General features: G+C 46.8%; 1 protein-coding gene across 1 annotated transcript; it reads right to left on the bottom strand.

Moving 5' to 3' along the window:
* Positions 1-832: 832 nt before the first annotated feature.
* Positions 833-22456, bottom strand: PPP1R37 (protein phosphatase 1 regulatory subunit 37). The gene is made up of 2 exons (XM_032227925.1): positions 20799-22456; positions 833-978 (listed from the first exon to the last, which is right to left on the bottom strand). Exons 1-2 carry the CDS (start codon positions 21559-21561, stop codon positions 842-844), a joined length of 900 nt encoding a protein of 299 aa, XP_032083816.1. The 5' UTR covers positions 21562-22456; the 3' UTR covers positions 833-841.
* Between the last annotated feature and the right edge of the window lie 536 nt (positions 22457-22992).

The raw sequence follows: 22992 nt of genomic DNA, 5'->3' as shown, positions 1-22992 counted from the left end.
CCTGTAACTGCACCTCGGGGGGCAGCCACATATAAATGGTTTGCTGTGACTGCCAGAAATAAACCCCAAGAATAGATAACCACCTCCGTTTCCTCCTCCTCTTTCTCGGTTTTTCCCTTTCTTCTTCTTTCTCCTCCTCCCTCTTCTCTTTCTCCTTCTCCTGTTTTCCATCCTACTTCTACTATCTCCTATTACACATACTCCTTTCTCCTGCCTTCCCTTTCTCCTTCTTTCTCCTCCTTTTTCCCTTCTCCTTTCTTCTTCTTTCTCCTCCTCCTCTTCTTTCTCCTTCTTTTTTCCCTTCCTCCTTCTTTTTCCTCCTTTTTCCCTTTCTCCTTTCTTCTCTTTCTCTTCCTCCCTCTTCTCTTCCTCCTTCTTCCCTTTCTCCTCCTTTTTCCCTTCTCCTTTCTTCTTTCTCCTCCTCCCTCTTCTCTTTCTCCTTCTTCCCTTTCTCCTCCTTTTTCCCTTCTCCTTTCTTCTTTCTCCTCCTCCCTCTTCTCTTTCTCCTTCTCCTTTTTCGCTTCCTCTTTCTTTCTTTTTCCCCTTTTCCCTTTCTCCTTTTTTCTCTTTCTCCTCCTCCCTCTTATCTTTCTCCTTCTTCCCTTCCTCTTTCTTTCTCCTCCCTTTCCCTTTTCTTTCTTCTCTTCCTCCTTCTCCCTCTTCTCTTTTCCTTCTCCCCTTTCTCCTCCTTTTTCCCTTTCTCCATTTTTCTCTTCCTCCTCCTCCTCCCCTTCTAGCACTGAAAACTACCAAGCTCAGAGAGCACCAAGGACCTCATAGTCGTCGTTGTCCTCCTCCTCCTCCTCCTCCTCCTCCTCCTCCAACAGCCAGATCTAATCAATCAGGGCAGGGATACTTTTAAGAACAAGCACGTACATACCTGGATCTGCTTCAGTAGTTTGGGGATCTGTTTGCAATTTAACTTTTGACAGGCTTGCTTGTAGGCGGTGAGAACTTCTTCCACAGTCACATTCTGGGCTGGAAAGAAAGTGAGAAAGAGACGCCATCGATAACGGCAAGTCCTCTTGGCTAAGCAACAGGGCCAGAGCTTCAGCAGGAGCTCAAAAGCTCTGAAATGGGCACAATCTGGAGATACGAAGCCAAGCGGGGGCTGCTGGGAGGACCACACTTTTTTTGAGGGAAAGTAGCAGACCTTGCTTATATGTTTATTTACTACATTTTTATCCAACAAGTCAAGTGGGTGAACATACATGAATTCCTTCCTTTCTCCTATTTCCCCCCATAATTAACAACCCTGTGAAGTGGGCTGGGCTGAGAAAAAGTGACTGGTCCAAGGTCATCCAGACGGCTTTCATGCCTAAAATAGAACTAGAACTCACTGTCTCCTGGTGATTGGCCCAATGTCACCCAGACGGCTTTCATGCCTAAAACGGGACTAGAACTCACTGTCTCCTAGTGATTGGCGCAACGTCATCCAGCCAACTTTCATGCCTAAGGAGGGACTAGAACTCACTGTCTCCTAGTGATTGGCGCAACGTCATCCAGCCAACTTTCATGCCTAAAGAGGGACTAGAACTCACTGTCTCCTGGTAATTGACCCAAAGTCACTCAGCTTCCTTTCATGCCTAAAATAGAACTAGAAGTTCACTGTCTCCTTGGTACTTTGCCCAAAGTCATCTAGCCAGCTTTCATGCCTAAAACGGAACTAGAACTCACTGTCTCCTGGTGATTGGCGCAACATCACCCAGCCAGCTTTCATGCCTAAAACAGAACTAGAACTCAGTTTCCTGATGATTGGCCCAATGTCACCCAGGCGGCTTTCATGCCTAAAACGGAACTAGAACTCACTGCCTCCTGGTGATCGGCCCAACATCGCCCAGCCGCCTTTCATGCCTAAGGCTGAACTAGAACTCACAGCCTCCTGGTTTCTAGGTCAGTACTTAAACCGCCAGACCAAACTTGTCTTCTTGTGAATTTAGTGCTCACAATACTTTCAAGAAATTCTCTCACCCACCCCACCCCACCCTCTCTCTCCCCACCCTCTCCCTCCCTCATTATCTCTAGTGTCTTCCTTTCCCCCACCCCCCACAAGAGGAAACCCTCTTTGGGCTGTTACTTATTAAGGAGAGAGCGCCTGGCATTCCTTCAAAGGTCCCCTCCAGCCTGTTTTCTGCAAGATTATGCAGCACCATGGTTTGTGATTAACTGGGAAGCCTGGCACCAGCATGTAAACCGATAAGAGCCATTAAGCACAAATATTTACCCAAAGAAAACAGGCAAGCCAACCTGAACAAGGTCCCGGAACTGCCAAAGAGACTCACAAGATGATGGGGTCAAGCCTGGGTAGGTAGGGATCTAATTACAAGGTTAGGCTCTAACCTTGATTACTGAAGCAGAGAGAGATCACCATCGGCCCCCCATGCTTGCTCGGTTCAGAAAAGGGTAACTCCACCATTAACCCCGTCGTTGGGCAAGGCAAGAAGTTCCAAAGATGGGGCTTCTCTGCACATTTTGGTTTCAATGCTGTTTATTTGCAAGCCAAGAATTCGAGTCTATGAGGAGGGAAGTCTCTTTCGTGTAGTATTATTATTATTTTTTAATCAAAATCCTGCGTCGGGGGGGGGGGGGGGAGGGAAGCCTCTGCAAACTGCTAGCTTTGCACTTCATGATTTGCTTCAATGAATTTGAAGCTTCTCCTAAATGGAGGATGCTGTTTTTAAGGTCAGTTCCCCAAGCCATTACGTTCAAGGAGGGAAAGGATTGCCAGGGTTAAGAAGTGGGTCATCTATGTGGCTGGAGGGCAAACAGCCTTCTAGAAAAAGGCTCTCCAAACTTGGCCACTTTTAAGACTGGTGGACTCTGTTTGTCAGCACTGTTTGTCAACCTTGGCCACATTAAGATGTGTGGACTTCAACTCCCAGAATTCCCCAGTCAGGGTGGATGTATGTGATGCCAGCTAGACGCTTCTCAACCTTGGCCACGTTAAGGTGTGTGGACTTCAACTCCCAGAATTCCCCAGCCAGCAGGGACGTATGTGATGCCAGCTAGACGCTCTTCAACCTTGGCCACGTTAAGATGTGTGGACTTCAACTCCCAGAATTCCCCAGTCAGGGTGGATGTATGTGATGCCAGCTAGACAGCCAGTTTGATACTTCTCAACCTTGGCCACGTTAAGATGTGTGGACTTCAACTCCCAGAATTCCCCAGTCAGGGTGGATGTATGTGATGCCAGCTAGACGCTTCTCAACCTTGGCCACGTTAAGGTGTGTGGACTTCAACTCCCAGAATTCCCCAGCCAGCAGGGACGTATGTGATGCCAGCTAGACGCTCTTCAACCTTGGCCACGTTAAGATGTGTGGACTTCAACTCCCAGAATTCCCCAGTCAGGGTGGATGTATGTGATGCCAGCTAGACAGCCAGTTTGATACTTCTCAACCTTGGCCACGTTAAGATGTGTGGACTTCAACTCCCAGAATTCCCCAGTCAGGGTGGATGTATGTGATGCCAGCTAGACAGCCAGTTTGATACTTCTCAACCTTGGCCACGTTAAGATGTGTGGACTTCAACTCCCAGAATTCCCCAGCCAGCCATGCTGGCTGGGGAATTCTGGGAGTTGAAGTCCACAAGTCTTAAAAGTTGCCGAGTTTGGAGATGCCTATGGAGATTCTCAGTCGTCCAGGTCATGGTTATCCCAAAGGTGATTTTTCAAGAGTTCACTCTTCTTATCCAGAAAGTCCAGTTGGCTCTTGAAAAACCACCTGTGGGACAAGTTTGGAGAGACGGATGTTCCAGAAAGGAGAAATTGTGTTTCAGAAATGCAACGGGGCGTCCCACAGGTGGCCCTTCATCCAGCCTAGAAGAGGGGTCTCCAACCTTGGCAACTTTAAGACGTGTGGACTTCAACTACCACAATTCCCTCATCAACTAGCCATGTATGGCTTCGCTGGGGAAATCTGGGAGTTGAAGTCCACAAGTCTTAAAGTTGCCAAAGTTGGAGACCCCTGCTGTAATGCAATAGCTGATACTTTCCAAGTGTCCAAATAATGTATAATATCAATGGCCTAGAATAGTGATGCAAACCTTTTTGGCACTGAGTACCCAAACGGGAACATGTTACGTGCATGTGTGAGCATGTGCCTGGGCTGCAACACCAGAAAGCCGAAGACCAGCTAGCCAGCGTGCGCATGCCTGTTTTGTGGCTCCTTTTTTGGCTGTTTTTTTGCCATTTTTTCAGCCATTTTCAGGGCGTTTTTTTCTGACCAGCTGGCCAGGCACAATTTGTTAGCAATTAAACTAATGACCTTTTCCAAATTAACAACGCAAGAAGAGCAAATGATATGGCGATTCAGACAGCGAACGGACATTTCCACGTAATGCAGAGCCACTGGGGTAGGACAGATTGGGGGGGGAGGGGGGAAATGGGGAGTGGGAGAGAGAATCATAGTTTAAAGCATTTGGGATAAGTGCAGTTATCCATTGAAGTGGGAAAATATGAAGAGCAACAAAGAGGATTAGGGGACTGGAGGCTAAAACATATGAAGAACGGTTGCAGGAACTGGGTAGGTCTAGTTTAATGAAAAGAAGGATTAGGGGAGACATGATAGAAGTCTTCCAATATCTCAGGGGCTGCCACAAAGAAGAAGGAGTCAAATTCCCCAAAGCACCTGAGGGCAGAACAAGAAGCAACTAATCAAGGAGAGAAGCAACTTAGAAGTAAGGAGGAATTTCCTGACAGTGAGAACAATCAATCAGTGGAACAACTGGCCTCCAGAAGTTGTGAATGCCCCAACATTGGAAGTCTTTAAGATGATGCTGGATAGCCATTTGTCTGAAGTGGTGTAGGGTTTCCTGCCTAAGCAGGGGGTTGGACTAGAAGACCTCCAAGGTGCCTTCCAACTTTGCTATTGTATTGTATTGTACTGTATATACTGTATTTTCAGCTGTTTCGCCATGGACACTATAGTACAGTCACTTAATGTTTGCAAGGTTCGTTTAGCGACCATTCCAAGTTACAATGGCATTGGGGGAAAAAAGCTGAATTACAACCAGTCCTCACACTTAAAACCGTCACAGAATCTCCAGTCACATGATCAAAATTCAAGTGGTTGGCAACCAGCAGGTTTTTAAAACATTGCAGTGGTGTGTGTCTGTGTCTGTGGGTGTATTTGTGTGAGACGTGATCGCCATCATTTGTGATCTTCCCAACTGGCCTCTAACAAGCAAAATCCATTGGGGGGGACGGGACACGATGCGGATTTGCTTGACGACCATGTGATTTCTTTAACAACCGTGGCAAAAAAAATAAATAAAGAGGTTGTAAAATCGGGCACCCCTCACTTAACAACTGCCTAGGTTAGCAACGGATCTCTATTGTCATAAGCTGAGGACTGCCAGCCTATCTCTGGCTCTCCCTGTGGCTTCGTATATTTTTAGGCTCCTGAGAATTACAGACTAAAGCAAGGGTTTAATCACCCTCATTAAGTTCTGAAAATACCGCAGTCTTTAAACACACCTTTCTTACAAGAGACGCACCTACAATTAAACAAAGAACACAGCATACTTTTAAAAACCGGAGGCTTAAATTTAGGCCAATATAATAATAAAAATAATGCACAGATGTAGATTTCTCCAAAACTTTCTAAGCGGAAAAGATAGATTTCTCCTGTTTACGCATACCAGCTTTGCCCAAGAAATTCCCTTCCAATGTACCAGGAAGCTTTTATTATTATTATTACTGTTATGTACTTTGGCAATCTATGTATAATCTAACCTTTCTCCTGGGGAGATATATACATATAATATGTAGTTATAATCTATATAATATAATTATATTATAATATATATAATATGTAGATGGTTGTCACTGCTGCTTGTTCCAACCCTGGTTGTGGGAATCCAGACATAGTAATTGGGTAAATCGTGGCTCATGATCTTGCCTTGTTTAAAGCAAGCCGCAATGGTTTGCAAATCATGGTTTCTTACAAAAGTAGACCACATCTGTCAGTCTGGATGACACACCTGGCTTTGTATGGCACCTAAGGGACGGTCTCTAGAAGCAATGGGGCCAAGGATAATTTGGGGAACCTTTGTTGACCCTTCGCGTGGCCAAAATATCCCTGCAAAATGAAAGCAAGGCCAACATTTTAAAAAGCAGAATTCTGCAGGGCCCCGATAGCCGAAGAACAGATGATGGCTTGCACCCTTCCCACTGCAATTCTTCGCTCCTGGTACAGTGAGCTAACACTGGTAATGTTGGATTTTCCCTCTTACCAGAGGGAGCCCCCTTGTGGAGTACCGTGAAGCCGTTACCATAGCAACTCCACTGCGCTGTACAGTAGAAGCCATTTTGCCACAGTACAGTAGAAGCCATTTGAAGACACAACAGGCTGTATCGTAACAGAACACACACCGACAGGTGTTAGGGATGTCTTACCCCCCGCCCACAATATTTGTTTCTAGAGAATAAGTCATCGGTGTACCAAGCTTGGCTGAAATCGCTAGATTTATGGAAGAGGAAGATAGATGTCTCCTTGCAGCACTCAACCATTTTGAAAATCTTTTGAAAATCTTTCCAGGCTGGGGAAGACTTTATCAATGACTCAATGCGTTTATTCACTGGCAAAGAATACTATATATTTGATGGATCTTATTCCATGTTGTTCCAATCGTGGATAGGAAGCTGGGCGGGAGCCAAAAAGGCAGGTCCCATTACTGTCGTTACCTGTACCTGGCAAGCAGCCCAGATCAGGTTAGCCACACAAAGCCCATACTCAGTTTCAGATGTACAAAATAGGATACAGCTCGTACTCTTCCTCCCACACGCACCAGGATTTCAAACCTTGCCCTATTTCTTTTTTTAATGTCTGAAGAGAACGAATTTCCTCAGGAGGAAAGCGATGGCAAATCTAGACAGCAGACTAAAAAGCAGAGACATCACCCTGACAACAAAAGTGCGTCTAGTCAAGGCGATGGTTTTCCCAGTTGCAATGGATGGCTGTGAAGGTTGGACCATAAGGAAGGTTGAGCGCCAAAGAATGGAGGCCTTTGAACTCTGGTGCTGGAGAAGACTCCTGTGAGTCCCTTGGGCTGCAAGGTCATCCAACTGGTCAGTCCTAGAGGAGATCAACCCTGACTGCTCTTTAGAAGGCCAGATCCTGAAGAGGAAACTCAAAAGACTTTGGCCACCTGATGAGAAGGAAGAAGGACTCCCTGGAGAAGAGCCTCATGCTGGGAAAGATGGAGGGCAAAAGAAGGAGAAGAGGACGGCAGAGAAGGAGGAGGCTGGATGGAGTCACTGAAGCAGTCGGCGTGAGCTTAAATGGACTCCAGAGGATGGTAGAGGACAGGAAGGCCATGGAGTCACGATGGGTTGGACACGACTTCGCAACTAACAACAACAGCAACAGGGGATAGCAAGTTTATTTTCACAATGTTATTGTGATCTTGGAGAAGAAGAAAAAGCAGGATCTCAGATCCTGCCTCTCTTTCCCCTGAGGAATTACGAAAGAAAGGAGCAGATAGATGCCAGGGGGAAAGCTGGACCCAGAGGCTGGGGGTTGTTTGCTTGTGTGTGTATTTGTGTGTGTGTTTTGCAAACTACTTTACAGAAGTAGAGCTGCCACCATCATGATAAAGTCGGACACGATGAGTCAGACACGACTTTGCAACTAACAACAAAAGCTTCCGGGAAAAGGCTGTGGGCCTTGGGAGCAGGAATGCTGAGGAGAATAAAACAGGAGAGGTGTGTGGAGGGGGGGAATCGAAAAAGGTTATGCAAGGGAGAGTGCCAGGGAAGGCGAAAAGGTGTGCCATGCCTTGAGGCGGAAAAGCAAAACAAACACAAAGAAAAGCTACCTTGGAGGCTTCCTGGTAAATGTGTGTGTGGGGGGGTGGAATTCAACTTCAATATGCATAGCAATAGCAATAGCAGTTAGACTTATATACCGCTTCATAGCGCTTTCAGCCCTCTCTAAGCGGTTTACAGAGTCGGCATATTGCCCCCAACAATCCGGGTCCTCATTTTACCCACCTCGGAAGGATGGAAGGCTGAGTCAACCCTGAGCCGGTGAGATTAGAACCGCCGAACTGCAGAACTAGCAGTCAGCTGAAGTGGCCTGCAGTACTGCACCCTAACCACTGCGCCACCTCGGCTCTGCATGCGGTCTCCGACTTACAACCACAATCGACAAAATTTCTGTTGTTAAGCGAGACATTTGTTGTGGGTTTTGCCCCCATTTTACGACCTTCCTCGCCACCGTTGCTAAGTGAATCACTGAGGCTGATTAGTTAGCAACGTATTTGTTGAGTGAATCTGGCTTCCCCATTGACTTGGCTTGTCGGAAGGTCGCAAAAGGGGATCTCCTGGACGCTGCAACCGTCGTAAGTAGGAACCAGTTGCCAATTTTGGTCACGTGACCCTGTGGATCCTGAAATAGTCATAAGTGTGAAAAAAATGGTAGCAAGTCCCAGTGTCGCTAACTTTTGAATGTTCACTAAGCAAAGTGTTGTAAGTTGAGGACTGCCTGTACCATGGGTCTCAACCAGCTATGAGAAAAATGCTCCCATTAAGTTAACTAAACAAATGTTCACTTAGCAACGTAAATACTGGGGTCAATCTTGGTCGTAGGTCGAGGACTACCTGTGGCATCATTTCTCTTCCTAGAGAGGCTTGAAATTCATAAAACTGCCATTAAAAAAGCAGCTAGCAAGAAAGAAAAAATGCAAACAGGGCCACGAACCACTTTACCTGCAAAATCCTTCTTAAGTCAGGGAACTCAGTTTGTTGTCGCCCTTGGGGTGTTTACCCACAGACTTGGCTTTTCCCACTTGGGCAAAAAAACAAACACACACACACACCTTGTTCCTGCCCAAAGCCAACAGGTTTTCCATCTGGGATTTCAGCCAAGAGTCGCGACTCAGAGTTAACCCTTTCTCAGGGAAAATTAACTGTGTGTTCATACATCTAACACGGTTCCCTTTTTCACCTTCAATCAGTATCGCCAGGCTGCTAGTGAATTAAAAGTGGGATTGGTCATTCAATCTAATATTGCGATCCTAAAATCACCCCAGGCAAATCAAACTATAGAGAGCCAGTTTGGTTTAGTGGTTAAGGCGCCAGGCTAGAAACCAGGAGACTGTGAGTTCTAGTCCTGCCTTAGGTATGAAAGCTGACTGGGAGACTTTGGGTCAATCATCAGGAGACAGTGAGTTCTGGTCCTGTTCTTTAGACATGAAAGCTGGTTGGGTGACTTTGGGCCAATCATCAGGAGACTCTGCATTCTAGTCCCGCCTTTGGCATGATAGCTCACTTTGGGCCAATCATCAAGAAACTCTGCATTCTAGTCCCACCTTAGACATGATAGCTGACTTTGGGCCAATCATCAAGAAACTCTGCATTCTAGTCCCGCCTTAGGCATGATAGCTGACTTTGGGCCAATCATCAAGAGACTCTGCATTCTAGTCCCGCCTTAGGCATGACAGCTGACTTTGGGCCAATCATCAAGAGACTCTGCATTCTAGTCCCGCCTTAGGCATGATAGCTGACTTTGGGCCAATCATCAAGAAACTCTGCATTCTAGTCCCGCCTTAGGCATGACAGCTGACTTTGGGCCAATCATCAAGAAACTCTGCATTCTAGTCCCACCTTAGGCATGATAGCTGACTTTGGGCCAATCATCAAGAAACTCTGCATTCTAGTCCCGCCTTAGGCATGACAGCTGACTTTGGGCCAATCATCAAGAGACTCTGCATTCTAGTCCCGCCTTAGGCATGACAGCTGACTTTGGGCCAATCATCAAGAGACTCTGCATTCTAGTCCCGCCTTAGGCATGATAGCTGGCTGGGTAATCACTCTTTCCCAGCTCAACCTCACAGGGTTGTTGTGGTGGGAAAATAGGAGGAGGAAGGAGTTTTAAGTACGATTGCTGCCTTGAGTTATTTATATAATAAAGGCAGGATAAAACAAATTAAAAATAAAAAAAAAACGTTTTAAGAACTCATTTCCTCAATTTTGGGAGTCAGTCCGTCGTACAATTTCCAATCTCTCCAAAGGAGAAGCCGCAGTGCATTGGGTTCCATTTGAGACCCAAAAGGGTTGCGGCAATCTTTTTAAACTACACACTTCCACACTGCGCATGCATGCAAAGACAGACACCTGCCGAAAACCTCAAAATGTTGCTTGGCCAAGCCCACAGGCTCCACAGGTCCTCTGAGTTGAACAAGTGGGGAACCGCTTGCTTACACATAAGGCTTCCCAGGGAAATCATAAATTGTCATGAGCAGACATGACTCAGCGGTGGGATTTTATTTTTATTTTTGGCAAAGCCTCCACTGGAGAGGGGGAAAAAAATAAATAACGGCAAGCCTTCAGCCCCAGCCAAGGGTGATCCAAGCCACAGCATGACACACAGACAGTGCACAATTACCCGGCAGAAGCAGCCTTAAATAACGGAGGGTGGAAGAACAGAGCTGGGGCTTCCAAAATAACCCTCCTTTCTTCTCCAGAAATGCTAACTTAAGTTTGGCAACAGAACGAGAAAAGTTTGGACTCAACTTTAGATTCCCAAAGTAAGGGGGGGGGGGCAAGCTCCTGCTTCCTGGCTTTATAAAACCAATTGCAGCCTCCAAGTTCCTAGAGAGATTTGTCAATATTGCAGGGAAGACGGACAAAGAGAATCCGCATAGGGAGTGGCTATTTCCTCCCTGACCTCTGTGGCCTCCTTTTGCAGGTGAGAAGCTGAGCTTCTGTCCACTCACCCCACACTCCGCCTTGCTCAAAGACCAAAGAGGATTCTAGATTTCTGCTAAAACAGGGGTCTCCAATCTTGGCAACTTTAAAGACTTGTGGACTTCAGCTCCCAGAATCCCCTCAGCCAAAGCTGATCATGCATGGTTGACTGGGGAATTCTGGGAGTTGAAGTCCACAAGTCTTAAAGTTGCCAAGCTTGGAGACCCCCTGTGCAGCTAAAATGTTCCAGTTCTGTCCTGGGATGATAACGCTCACCTATCCCAGCTCACAGCTTACGGTAGCGTTTCTCAACCATGGCAACTTCAAGACCTGTGGACTTTAACTCCCAGAATTCCCCAGCCCGTATTCTTAGGTGGCTGAGGAATTCTGGGTGTTGAAGTCCACAGGACTTAAAGGGACAAGGTTGAAAAACACTGGTCTACTGTGATCTGGTTGAAGGTGGGCTAAATCCTTTCTTTCTTTCCTTCTTTTTCTTTCTCTCTTTCTCTTCCTCTCTCACTCTTTTTCTTTGTCTCGCTCTTTCCTCTTTCTTTCTCTTGCTTTCTTCTCTTTCTCTCTCTCTCTCCTCCCTCCCCCTTTCTTTCTCTTTCTCTCTCTCTCTTTCTCCTTCCCTTTGTCTCTCTCAGCAGTATGACACTCCCACACAGGAAATAATTAAAAAGGAAAAAAAGCCACGTTTGCCAACAGACAATACTTGCTCCGACACTTATTATCAGTCAAAAGTGGCTTCGGAGTCCATAAAATTGACTCTTTCTAGCTCTACACAAAAATCCAATTTCACGGCTATTCTCAAATGATGGGCCTCCCAACAGAGCCATAATCTCCGTTTTTTATTACGGCAAATCAATTCCTTGACACTGAACCTGCCTGCTGGAGAAAAACAGATTATCGTAGCCACGGGGAGGGGAGGGGAGGTGGGGGAACCAAAAGCTGGGCTGGAACATCATAGCTAGTCCTCAGTGCCTAACCACGGTTTGTCAAATGAGCCACTTAAGCTTCGCATATTGAAGGTAACGTCGCGTATCGTGCCAAACCATAAACTACGGTTTCGCAAGACGCGACGATCCTGTTTGCCTGATAAGTTAAAACGCCTTGTGTAAACCTGGCCACTGACTTTCCTTCTCTGCTGCTTTTTCCTTCGGGTTCCAAAGGCCCAAATCCATTTCAGTCGCTGCTGTTAAACCAGTGGTTTAAAAGCTGAAGTCTGCTGTTTGTTAGAATGGCTAACATTAGACGGAGGAGCGGGGCGTTGTGGGCGTTGTTTATGCTTTGCAACCACAGTAGCAAAGTCCAGATTTAATGCAGCCGCCGACATACGATAGCCGCCTCCTCTATCAACTCACCAAGTATGCCCAATATCGATTTAGTAGTCAAACGTGGCAGGGGGGGGGGAAATGCCACACCGGTACAGGAGCCGACTCTTATTTTTCTAGCAGCTCTTGACAGGCGTGGAGGGAAAAAAGAGAGGCACCCGGACATTATAATCCTCGACTTACAACCATGACTGAGGTTACAATGGCACCCTTAGGGCCGTTGCCAGCATTCCCCGATGGTCACGGAGATTTACACCGGGGGGTGCTTAACAACTGGCTCACACGTTTTGCAGTGCCTGTGATATCTGCTTTTGTGCTAAGCAAGGGGAAGAGCCAGATTCACTTAACAATAGTGTCACAGATTTAAGAACGGCGGGGATCCACTTGACGACGCAGGAAAGGGTCGCAAAACAGAGCAAAATTCACTTAACAGGTGTCTCAAAGGAAAAAGGCGAGGCGCTTCTGTGGTGGTAGACTGAGATTCACCTATAACGGGAGCTCACCCCCATAAGGGAGCTCACCCCCGTCGCACAGCACTTGGATCTCGAACCCCTGGGAAGCTGAGCAGCCCCAGGGCCTTTAACCATTGAGCCGCCATACCCCGTGACCAAACCATACTGGGAGAGAAACCCCCCTGCCTTGCTTGCCTGTGGCCGATGCAGCCAGTCCGGGGCCCAGGCTGCCTGGCAGGAGAGGGAATGGCTCTGACTCATGAGTTGTTGGACAGGCCAGCAAAAGGCCTAAGAAGGAAAGCGTTTGATTCCTCTTGTCATCCGCCATTTGCATCCTGTGCCAGGAACGTTCAGCATTCAACCCCTCCCTCTGCACTGAAACAACTCAAGGGCGTGGCAGGGAGAGCAGGGGAGAAAAAAACCTCTCCCTTTAGCATGATGGTGGCAGCTCTACTTCTGTAGTTTGCAAAACACACACACACAACCAACCCCCAGCCTCTGGGTCCAGCTTTCCCCCTGGCATCTATCTGCTCCTTTCTTTCGTAATTCCTCAGGGGAAAGAGAGGCAGGATCTGAGATCCTGCTTCTTCTCCAAGATCACAAGAACATTGTGAAAATAAACTTCCTATCCTGTTGTTGTTGTTGTTAGTTGCAAAGTCGTGTCCAACCCATCATGACTCCCTGGCCTTCCTGTCCTCTACCATCCTCTGGAGTCCATTTAAGCTCACGCCGACTGCTTCAGTGACTCCATCCAGCCACCTCATTCTCTGCCGTCCCCTTCTTCTTCTTTTGCCCTCCATCGTTCCCAGCATGAGGCTTTTCTCCAGGGAGTCCTTCTTCCTTCTCATTAGGTGGCCAAAGTACTTGAGTTTCCTCTTCAGGATCTGGCCTTCTAAAGAGCAGTCTGGGTTGATCTCCTCTAGGACTGACCGGTTGGATGGCCTTGCAGTCCAAGGCACTCAATGCAGGAGTCTTCTCCGGCACCAGAGTTCAAAGGCCTCCATTCTTTGGCGCGCAGCCTTCCTTATGGTCCAACTTCCACAGCCATCCATTGCAACTGGGAAAACCATATATGCACTTTTGTTGACAGGGTGATGTCTCTGCTTTTTAGTCTGCTGTCTAGATTTGCCATCGCTTTCCTTCCCCAGGAGCAAGCCTCTTTTAATTTCTTGGCTGCAGTCCCCATCTGAGGTGATCTTGGAGCCCAGGGAAACCCCATGGACAGTACGAAAAGGCTGTTCCCTGTGTCGTACGTAAAGCCGGGTTTTCTCAACTTTGGTGACTTTAAGGTGGGGTGGACTTCAACTCCCAGAATTCCTGGCTGTGGAATTCTGGGAGTTGGAAGTCCACCCATCTTAAAGTCACCAAGGTTGAGAAACAGTGGTGTGTGTATATACAGCCGAGGTGGCGCAGTGGTTAAATGCAGCACTGCAGGCTACTTCAGCTGACTGCAGTTCTGCAGTTCGGCTGTTCAAATCTCACCGGCTCAGGGTTGACTCAGCCTTCCATCCTTCCGAGGTGGGTAAAATGAGGACCCGGATTGTTGTTGGGGGCGATATGCTGACTCTGTAAACCGCTTAGAGAGGGCTGAAAGCCCTATGAAGCGGTATATAAGTCTAAGTGCTATTGCTATTGCTATTTAAATCCCTCTTGCAGATATCCTTGTATTGCAGCTGTGGTCTCTCCGGCTAACCCTTATTCCATTGCCACAGCTAAAGTGAAGTGCGCCCATCGACCTGAGTGACGTTGAGTTGGCCATGCCCACCCAGTCACATGACCATTGGGCCCTGCCTACCCAGCTGGTCATTAGGGCAAGAGAGAACCGGTCGTTCAACTGTTTGAATCCCACCACTGGGTGGCGCCCGCCTGCGCATCCACATTCCGCGTTTTCGGAGGACTGCAGTTCGATTCCTAGGCCTGGGGCTGCAAATGGGAAGAGCTCCTTTGGCAAAAGGAATCGCAACCAGACAGAGGTACTTTCCCAGCTTACGCAGATGGCTTGAGGTCTGTCTTTGGTAAATTAAAAAGAAAAGGAAACCCAACCAGCAGCATTGGAGCTAAGGAAATTTGAGTCTCTCTCCCCCCACCCCCACCCCCTTATGTGATTCATCCTCAAAGGGTCTCTCTAGTCGCCAGAGCCATCTGGTCTCTAGGATTACTCTACGAGTGTGTCTCAAACCCAGTTCCTTTTTTTTTTTTTAAGAAGTCTGGCTCTCCTTATTACCATCTGGGCACCAAACCAATTGTCTTCCGCGGCAGGTAAACGCTAAACTTTTTTAAACAGTCATGGCCAGAGAATCCCAGTGTTATCTTCCGCCTCCAGGAGAGAAGGCGGTTTCAACATGTTCCTACTAGGTTATTTTAGGCTTATCAACAGCCCTGGAGCTGGTCTCCTGTGTTAAATAAGAATCCCTTTGGGGAGAACAGATAACATCCTATAAATAGCAAGATAGACAGGCCTTTGTCCCTGCTCCCGTTCTCTATTTTCGGGGAAGTGTTGTTGATTTGTTATATAATTCATTTCACGGGGGGGGGGGGTGTTGCATGTTTTGTGGGATCTGGGTTTATGTTTTTCCAAAACACAGGTGTCCTGCTATTTTTATTATTATTATTATTTGCACATCCGATGTTTCTCAAATATGGAATATTGGAAGGCAGGTTGTCTTAAAAGGAGACAGCTAAAGAGCTCAGATCTTCTGGTCTAAAATTGGCTATTACAGCCACTTTGGTCTAATGGCAAAGGCATCAGCCTAGAAAGCTAGGGGATTGTGAGTTCTAGTCCTGCCTTAGATATGAAAGCCAACTGAGTGACTTTGGTCCAGTCACTCTCACTCTCTCAGCCCGGTCCACCTCACAGGGTTGTTTTTGTGAGGAAAAGAGGAAAGTGTGGATATATTTGCCACCTTATTTGTAAAAATAATAAAGACCATAAAAGTAAAGGCTCCCCTCGCACGTATGTGCTAGTCGTTCCCAAATCTGGGGGGGCAGTGTTCATCTCTATTGCAAAGCCGAAGAGCCATCGCTGTCTGAAGACATCTCTGTGGTCATGTGGCTGGGATGATTAAATACCGAAGGCCCACAGAACGCTGTTACCTTCCCACCAAAGGTGGTTCCTATTTTCCTACTTGCATTTTTTAAACATGCTTTCAAACTGCTAGGTTGGCAGAAGCAGGGACAAGTAATGGGAAGTCACTTTGTTACGCAGCACTAGGGATTCAAAACCACCAAACTGCCGACCTTTCTGATCGACAAGCTCAGCGTCTTAGCCACTGAGCCACTGCATCCCTATAATAATAAAGACCACACAAAATTATGAGCAGCAGCAATTCTTATCCGATGCCATTTAACAAGCTCCACCTTCTTTTTTAAACACCAATACTCATTTTTCACAGAGCGTCCGACAATACATACACATTTCTATAGTTCACCTGGGAAAAACTTGCAATACCCATAATCCCCTTTCAGAAGATAGTCTGATATGCTATGGAAAAGCTAAAGATATGCATGCTACAGTGCAAAGTTGATATTAAGAAGGTACTTGGGTCTTAAAGAGAGTTACCACAGGATAGTGTTAATTCTTTCTGAACCAATTAGTGCTTTTACGTAACAAAACGTTACAATCAGGAGCATGTTTATCCATAACAAACCATGTATGCCTCCTGTGTGTGGATCCTGCAGCATTCACATTACACATTATTTGGAGACTTGGAAAGTAATCAGCTATGCTATTGCGTACAGCAGGGGGTTCTCCAATTTTGGAAGCTTTTAAGACTTCTGGACTTCAACTCCCAGAATTCCCATGCATGGCTGGACTGGGGAATTCTGGGAGTTGAAGTCCACAAGTCTTAAAGTTGTCAAAGTTGGTGATCCCGGCGTACAAGCCTCCTGCCACTTCAAGAAAGTTAGTTCATTAGGCAGGCTAATGAAATAAAGCTGTAGAAACTCCAAAGAGTGAAGGATTTCTATGTGCAAACAAGCCGTGCATATAAGAGGAACTACAGCAGAGTCCGATCGGATGCCATCTACTGACTTCAATAAACCTTGATGTTAACCTATCACGTGGTTCTTCAAAGGCAGGCTGCCACTGACATGTACAGAGTGCAAAAATCGTACACTTATGTGGTTTCATCTAAAGCAGGGTTTCCCAACCTTTTTTTGGCCATGCCACCCCGCACCCCGTGACATATAATTCTTACATTATTCCAAAAGTGAACTCTACTCATGCAGAGAAAGCCTAAAAGGCCATTAAACGTGGGTTTAAACAAGGTTAAAAATCAAATCCCCCCCCCCCCTGTTGGGAGTGGGTCCCACGTTGGGAACCACTGATCTCAAGCCATGACAGTAGCTTCGTCTACCGCATCTGCTTCAGAAAGCTCTGGATATGCACTGCAAACAATGCGTACCAGCATTACATATCCCTGGTGATAGAGATGAAAAGATGGCTAGGTAGGACTGAGGAGGAGAGAAGCAAAAGGAAAAAGAGGGAAAAGAGGGGGGGGTGGAGGAAGAGGAGGAACATTCTCAGCGCTAGAAAGGTGGGGAGTTGGAGAAGGGGGAGGAAGAGGAGGTGGTGGTGGTGAAGGAGGAGGAGAATATTCTGAACCTGCTTCCCACAACCCAACTCTCCTAGGTCCTAGCTATCTATAGGTTAAAGAAGGCAACACTAAGGTGCTTATAGGATTACTAGTCAGCTGATAGGAGGAAAAGATCTGCATTTTCAGAAATCTGCAGTGGATGTGCATTCCCAAATGTTCATTTATCTCAAGACAAAGAATTCAGTGAACCTGACCAAAAATATTTCCATACTGTACTCCAAATTGCCTCAGGGCATGCTAATGCTGCAAGTAAAGTATGAGCCCAAGCACCAGCCCAGAAATTCCTCAAAACATCGCAGAGAAATGTAGAAAAGTCAACATTACCCTTACACACACGAGAACTTTAGAGGTTTCCGAAAGAGAAAAACATCTTGTGATTTTTGACAGAGATCAAGTGCTTCCAATGCAAAGGGAAAGTACATTATTGTTCTACACAACGGTTCTGTAACATTTGCGTTCAAGGACCTGGCCCAAGACAACAACAACAAAATGCGATCCTTTTATAAAATTCATTTAGGCAGCCTGAAATAAATCTCGTTTTGCAACGTTACACTTCCGAAATAGTTGTTAATGCACTCTCGACTACCTGCGTTGTCAGTTGTGTTGAGAACCCAATGAAAATGGGAAAAAATAGAAATTATTACTAATTCTAATAGAGTATGCATCATCATTAGAACTGGAACATTTTTTTAAAAACCCCAGGATATTTGCATCAAGCCAGCACTCCACAACTTCTCCACTTCTATTCACCTTATTGGACAGTACAGGATTCACTCCTGGGACATTTTAAACCAAAAAAAATTCCAGACATCAACGTCAAACTGCTTTCAATAGGATTTCTAGAAAAGCTATATGGCTACACCCAAGAGGTTAACAAGAGTTAAGCAGATCTCAAAGGATGTTCTTTCTACCTTTTAAGAAAAGTGGTATTACCTCAATAAAAATACCACAGACTGTTTAATGGAGCTTTCTACAGTTACAGGTAATCCTCAACTCATCACCACAATTGATCCCAGAATTGCTGTTGCTAAGCGAGATAGTTGAGTTTGGCGCTATTTTAGGACTTTTCTTGTTAAGTGAATCACTGCAGTTGTTAGGTTAGTGACACGGTTGTTAAGTGAATCTGGCTTCCCCATTGACTTGGCTTGTCAGATGTTCGCAAAAGGTGATCACATGACCCTATGACACGGCAACCGTCATAAATATGAGTCGGTTGCTAGACGTCTAAATTTTGATCACGTAACCATGGGGATGTTGCAGTGGTCGTAAGTGTGAAAAATGGTCACTTTTTTCCAGTGCATTTTGTAACTTCAAACAGGAGCTGTTGTAAATTGAGGACTACCTGTTTAATCTATATAGAAATTATAAAAAAAGATAGGCAGGAAGAACAATGCCAACTGGAACAACATAAGATCATGTGATCATATTGTCCAACCGCACTGTATTTCCATAAGCTGTGGATTCACCGTTCCCACTCTTAAATCATTCATAGGCAATTCTTTTGCTAAGTTATTGAAACATCACTCTCTCTTACACACACACACCCCAAACTGGGTCTTCTTAAAACATTAATGCAGCACTGTTTTTATTATTACAATCTCAAAAATCTGAGTGCATGACAACCAAGAGGCTCTGCGGTTAAATCTGCCTTAATCATTCATGTTATAGATTTTTAAGATACACCCACAAATTCAGAATGTTGTTGTTCACATAAAGGGAAAGTGATCTCCAAACTCTGGAAGAGAAAACCAACTTTCTTCCGTCCTTTTTGTCGGCAAGCCTTTCTCAAAAAGAATAATTTAATGGCTAAAACGTTCCATTTATTGATATTTTAGAAAACCAGATAGCTAGGATATTTAAAAACCTCTTTTTCCTTGCCACGTATCTTACATGAAACAACGTAAGCCATTTCTTTATTGGCTGTGAAGTAATGAAATTTCAGTCTCCTTAATTAAAATTAAGATGACCAACATTGGGAATTTTTAATTTTAAACAAAGCTATGTCCACTTTTAACTGTAAAGGTAAGTTAAATGTGCTAAAAAACAGATATCAGCAACCTTATTACATCTCTGAAAACCTGAACGATCCTGAACTGACACTTTTTGGGAAACTCACGGTACTATAGCAGCTACAATTTTAGTGTATGGAGATGTGCCAGTTTGCCTTCTTTCATGCTTTGCTCAATAAAAGTCTGTTTTCGAGAGCCTCCTCTGTCTGGTGATTGGCTCTTTTTTTAATTAGCTGCTCTACAGTGAAGTCAGCTTTATTATTTTGTCAGGTATCCTCTTAAATGGGATTTTTCTGTTCTGCTTAGACCAATGTGGTTCGAAGCCCTTTCAGCAGAAAAGTGCCCAAGTAAAAAGTAAAATCAAATGCAAATAAATAATGATTTACTGTTAGTGGAGTGTAAAAGGCCTCCCTCGCTCTCAGCTGCCTTCAATTCAGGATACTTAGTGAGAATATTTTGAATGTATTCGAAGTATTCTTTAACTTCAGAGTGTTAAAGAATATTTCGAATACATTCAAAATGTACATTCCAGTCCTAAAGAGTGGAAGACAAACGAAGCACTAAATCTGCATTTAACACAACTGGTTTATAGCTGAACTCGTTTGAGCTGTGATGCTAGGGAAGGCTCCTGTTTATTCCTTGGGCAGCAAAGGTGACTAACAAGCATGGCACTGGAAGGAGAGAGAAAAAAATCACAAAATTCACTGGCGAAAGCAATTATGTTTGGAAGAGTTAATGGGAAAAGGAAGCCAGGCTGCCAGAGAACACGGTGGCTGCACACCATCAAAGCTGACACCAGCCAGAGCATAGATAAAGGTAAAGGTTCCCCTCGCATATATGTGCTAGTCATTCCCGACTCTAGGGGGCGGTGCTCATCTCCGTATCAAAGCTGAACAGCCAGCGTTGTCCAAAGACATCTCTGTAGTCATGTGGCTGGCATGACTAAACACCAAAGGCGCATGGAACACTGTTACTTTCCCACCAAAGGTTGTTCCTATTTTTCTACTTGCATTTTTACTTTCAAACTGCTAGGTTGGCAGAAGCTGGGACAAGTCATGGGAGCTCACGCACGAGGGATTCGAAACTGCCAAACTGCCGACCTTTCTGATTGACAAGCTCAGCGTCTTAGCCCCTGAGCCACCGCATCCCAGAGCATAGAACTCCTCAAAGAAAGAGTGCACGTTCAGAAGACGTGGAGAGGGCCTGGCCCTTCGAGCCACCCAGAGTCAGACTCAACTGAATGAATGTATGTTGAATGTTTATTTTATTTATATGCCGCCCTTTTCCCCCCCGAAGGGGACTCAGGGCGGCTCACAATTCAAATCAGGGAAGGGGGGTACAGACAAAAAAATAAAAACGAAACATAACAATGCATAATTTAAAAACACACAACAGTCATACCATTCGAGACGGGGGCAACAGCTCTTTAGCCCCAGGCCTGTCGGAACAGCCAGGTTTTAAGGGCTTTGCGGACGGCCTGGAGGGTGGTGAGGGTTCGAATCTCCACGGGGAGTTCGTTCCAGAGGGTCGGAGCAGCCACAGAGAAGGCTCTCCTCCCGGTAGTCGCCAGTCGGCACTGGCCGGCAGATGGAATTCGGAGGAGGCCTAATCTGTGGGATCTAATCGGTCTAGTGGAGGTAATTGGACAGATAACCTCATCGTCATCACAATGAGTGAAAGCCCCAGGGAGAGAGTATGGGGAAGAGGGGATCTTTGCTTACCATGCCGCCAAGGATCCTTCGGCTCCACAGCGCCAGACACGATGTCTTCATCAGAAGGGAAAGTCACGTGTTTTGCCCCAGGCTTAAGCTTCCCCTCATCCACAGACGGGGAGCCCTGGCTTAACAGGTCATCTGCTGGTGTGTCCCCGCTGGCTGTTTCCAAGCTCAAACTGCAGTTCTGAGGAGAGGACTCCGCCTTATCAGGCAAATGGTTATTTTGCTCGGCAGCAGGCCGTTCCTTGTCCCCGAGGCATTCTGGAACGGTCGTCCCAAGAGGTTCTGCGACTAAAGGGGTGTTGCTGTCTCCACCGTCGGCCACTTCGTTGACCGATGACCGTTCCTGCCGATGGTTCAAAGCGCCCAACAATTTCAAGTCCTCCTCTGCCCCATCACAACTCTCGGTCTCTTTTGGGTCCTCCTTTAAAGAACACGAGGTACAACGTTCTACAGTATCTCTGACATAAGGGTGGTCCTGGAGGGAGGGAAGGGTCTCTGTACTTTTGGAACAAAACTCCTTAGTGTCTTGAAACGTCTTCACGCCATCTTGGCTCTTGGTCAGTTGGGAAGCAGGCCAGGGGTCAGAGCCTCCCAAAAGGGTCTCCTCTTCCTTCCGCACAGCAGGAGCGGGCAGGAGCAGCAGCACACGGTCCCCCCCCTCAGCAGCTTTGCCTTGTGGCTGCACAGGTGAAACCTGCACACACTCCATAGCCAGGCAGGTGAGGTGGGTGTCTGTCAAAGGGGGAGCGCCTTCTTCCCTTCTCATGAGTCCTTCGGCGTCATTACTTAAGGAACAGAACTCACCTTTTCCCTCCCTATCTTTCGCCGCCCACTCCTTCAGGAAAAGGGAGAGGGGGAAAGCTCTCACGTTTTCCAGGCCTTCTCCCTATGAGCAGTGGTGTAAAGAGACCGAGCTCTTGTTGGCCCAAAGGAAGCTGCTACATGAAGCATGGGTGAAGGTTAAAAGAAATGGGGGACAGGGGAGGAGAGATAGAATATGCAAGCCCCCCTCTCTCTCTTTCTCTGTGTAAAATCCTTGTTTGAGATTAGAAGAAAGCTGCTAGAAGACACAGGCCATCAAGGAAACAGCATGGAGAGGGTTGAATTTATGGGAGTGGGGGGGAGTGGAGGATAATTAAATGGGTCCCAGCAATGCCTTCTCTAGCCTGCAAAACAGAGAAAACAATTCGCTTTCGTTATCCTTTCCCCGTAAAAAGGGATCAGGCAGGGCACACCTAAGCCGGAAACGCATCAGGCTTAAATAACCAGGCTATTAAAAAGAAAAATCCGTCCGGCGGCGGCAGCAGCAGCTTCTCTCCCTCCCTCCCTCCCACCAGCAAAGAGGGAAAGAGAGAGGAAAGGAAAAGTTTACTCAAGCAGGAACCCAGCGGGAGGCCCGCAAAACAAATAAGCCTGCAGCTGTCAGGAGCCAAACCAAAAAGCAGGTCGACTTTCCTGGGGCAGAAAAAGATTATTTAAAAAAAGAAAAATATAGGGGGCGGGGGGCCCGCGTTGCTTTTGGCAGAAGCATGCACGTGCAAGGAAAAGTTGGGGGGGGGGATTATCGCCTCCGAGATATGGAGTCAGTCTTGGGGGGGGGTGTGTGGAGAGGAAAAGAGACAGACAGATAGATATATAAATAGATGGAGAGAGAGGGGGGGTCACCGTCCTCTGAGGGGGGGAGGAAGGGGGTGCACAGAAGGAACCTCTCCAGATTAAAAAAACAAGCAAACAAGCGGGAGCTCCGGGAGCGGCCAGGCGAAGGAGAGAGAGAGAGAGGATCCCGTCCAGGCGAAGGTTTTCCTCCCAGGGAGCTAGGCCTCAAGACCCTCTTCCCCCACGTTCTTCGGGTGGGGGGCAGCAGGAGAGACAAGAGAGAGGCCGCCCGGGAGGAATACGCACCCGGAGGAGCGCCGGGAGTCGGAGGAGAAGAGGACAGGCGGGGAGGGAGCCCGAAAGCCGTTCGCGAGGCAAGGAAAGGCGGAGGAGCAGCCGGTGCGCGAGGCGACCAAGGTCCGCAGCCGCCGCCGCCGCCGCCGCCGCCTCAGGCAGGTGCGGACGCAAAAGAAGACGCCGCTCCCCTTCGCCGCCGCCGCCGCCGCCGCCTCCAGGACTAAGTGCGCTTGCGGCCTGCGCATCGGCCGACGCACTTTCGACAAAGCGCTGCCTGAGGGGCTCGGCTTTCGTTCCCGCTCTT

Source organism: Thamnophis elegans, chromosome 12, assembly GCF_009769535.1.
Source record: "Thamnophis elegans isolate rThaEle1 chromosome 12, rThaEle1.pri, whole genome shotgun sequence".
Lineage (NCBI taxonomy): Eukaryota > Metazoa > Chordata > Lepidosauria > Squamata > Colubridae > Thamnophis > Thamnophis elegans.
The sequence above is the reverse complement of the archived record's forward strand: the minus strand, read 5'-3'. Positions and strand labels throughout refer to the sequence as shown.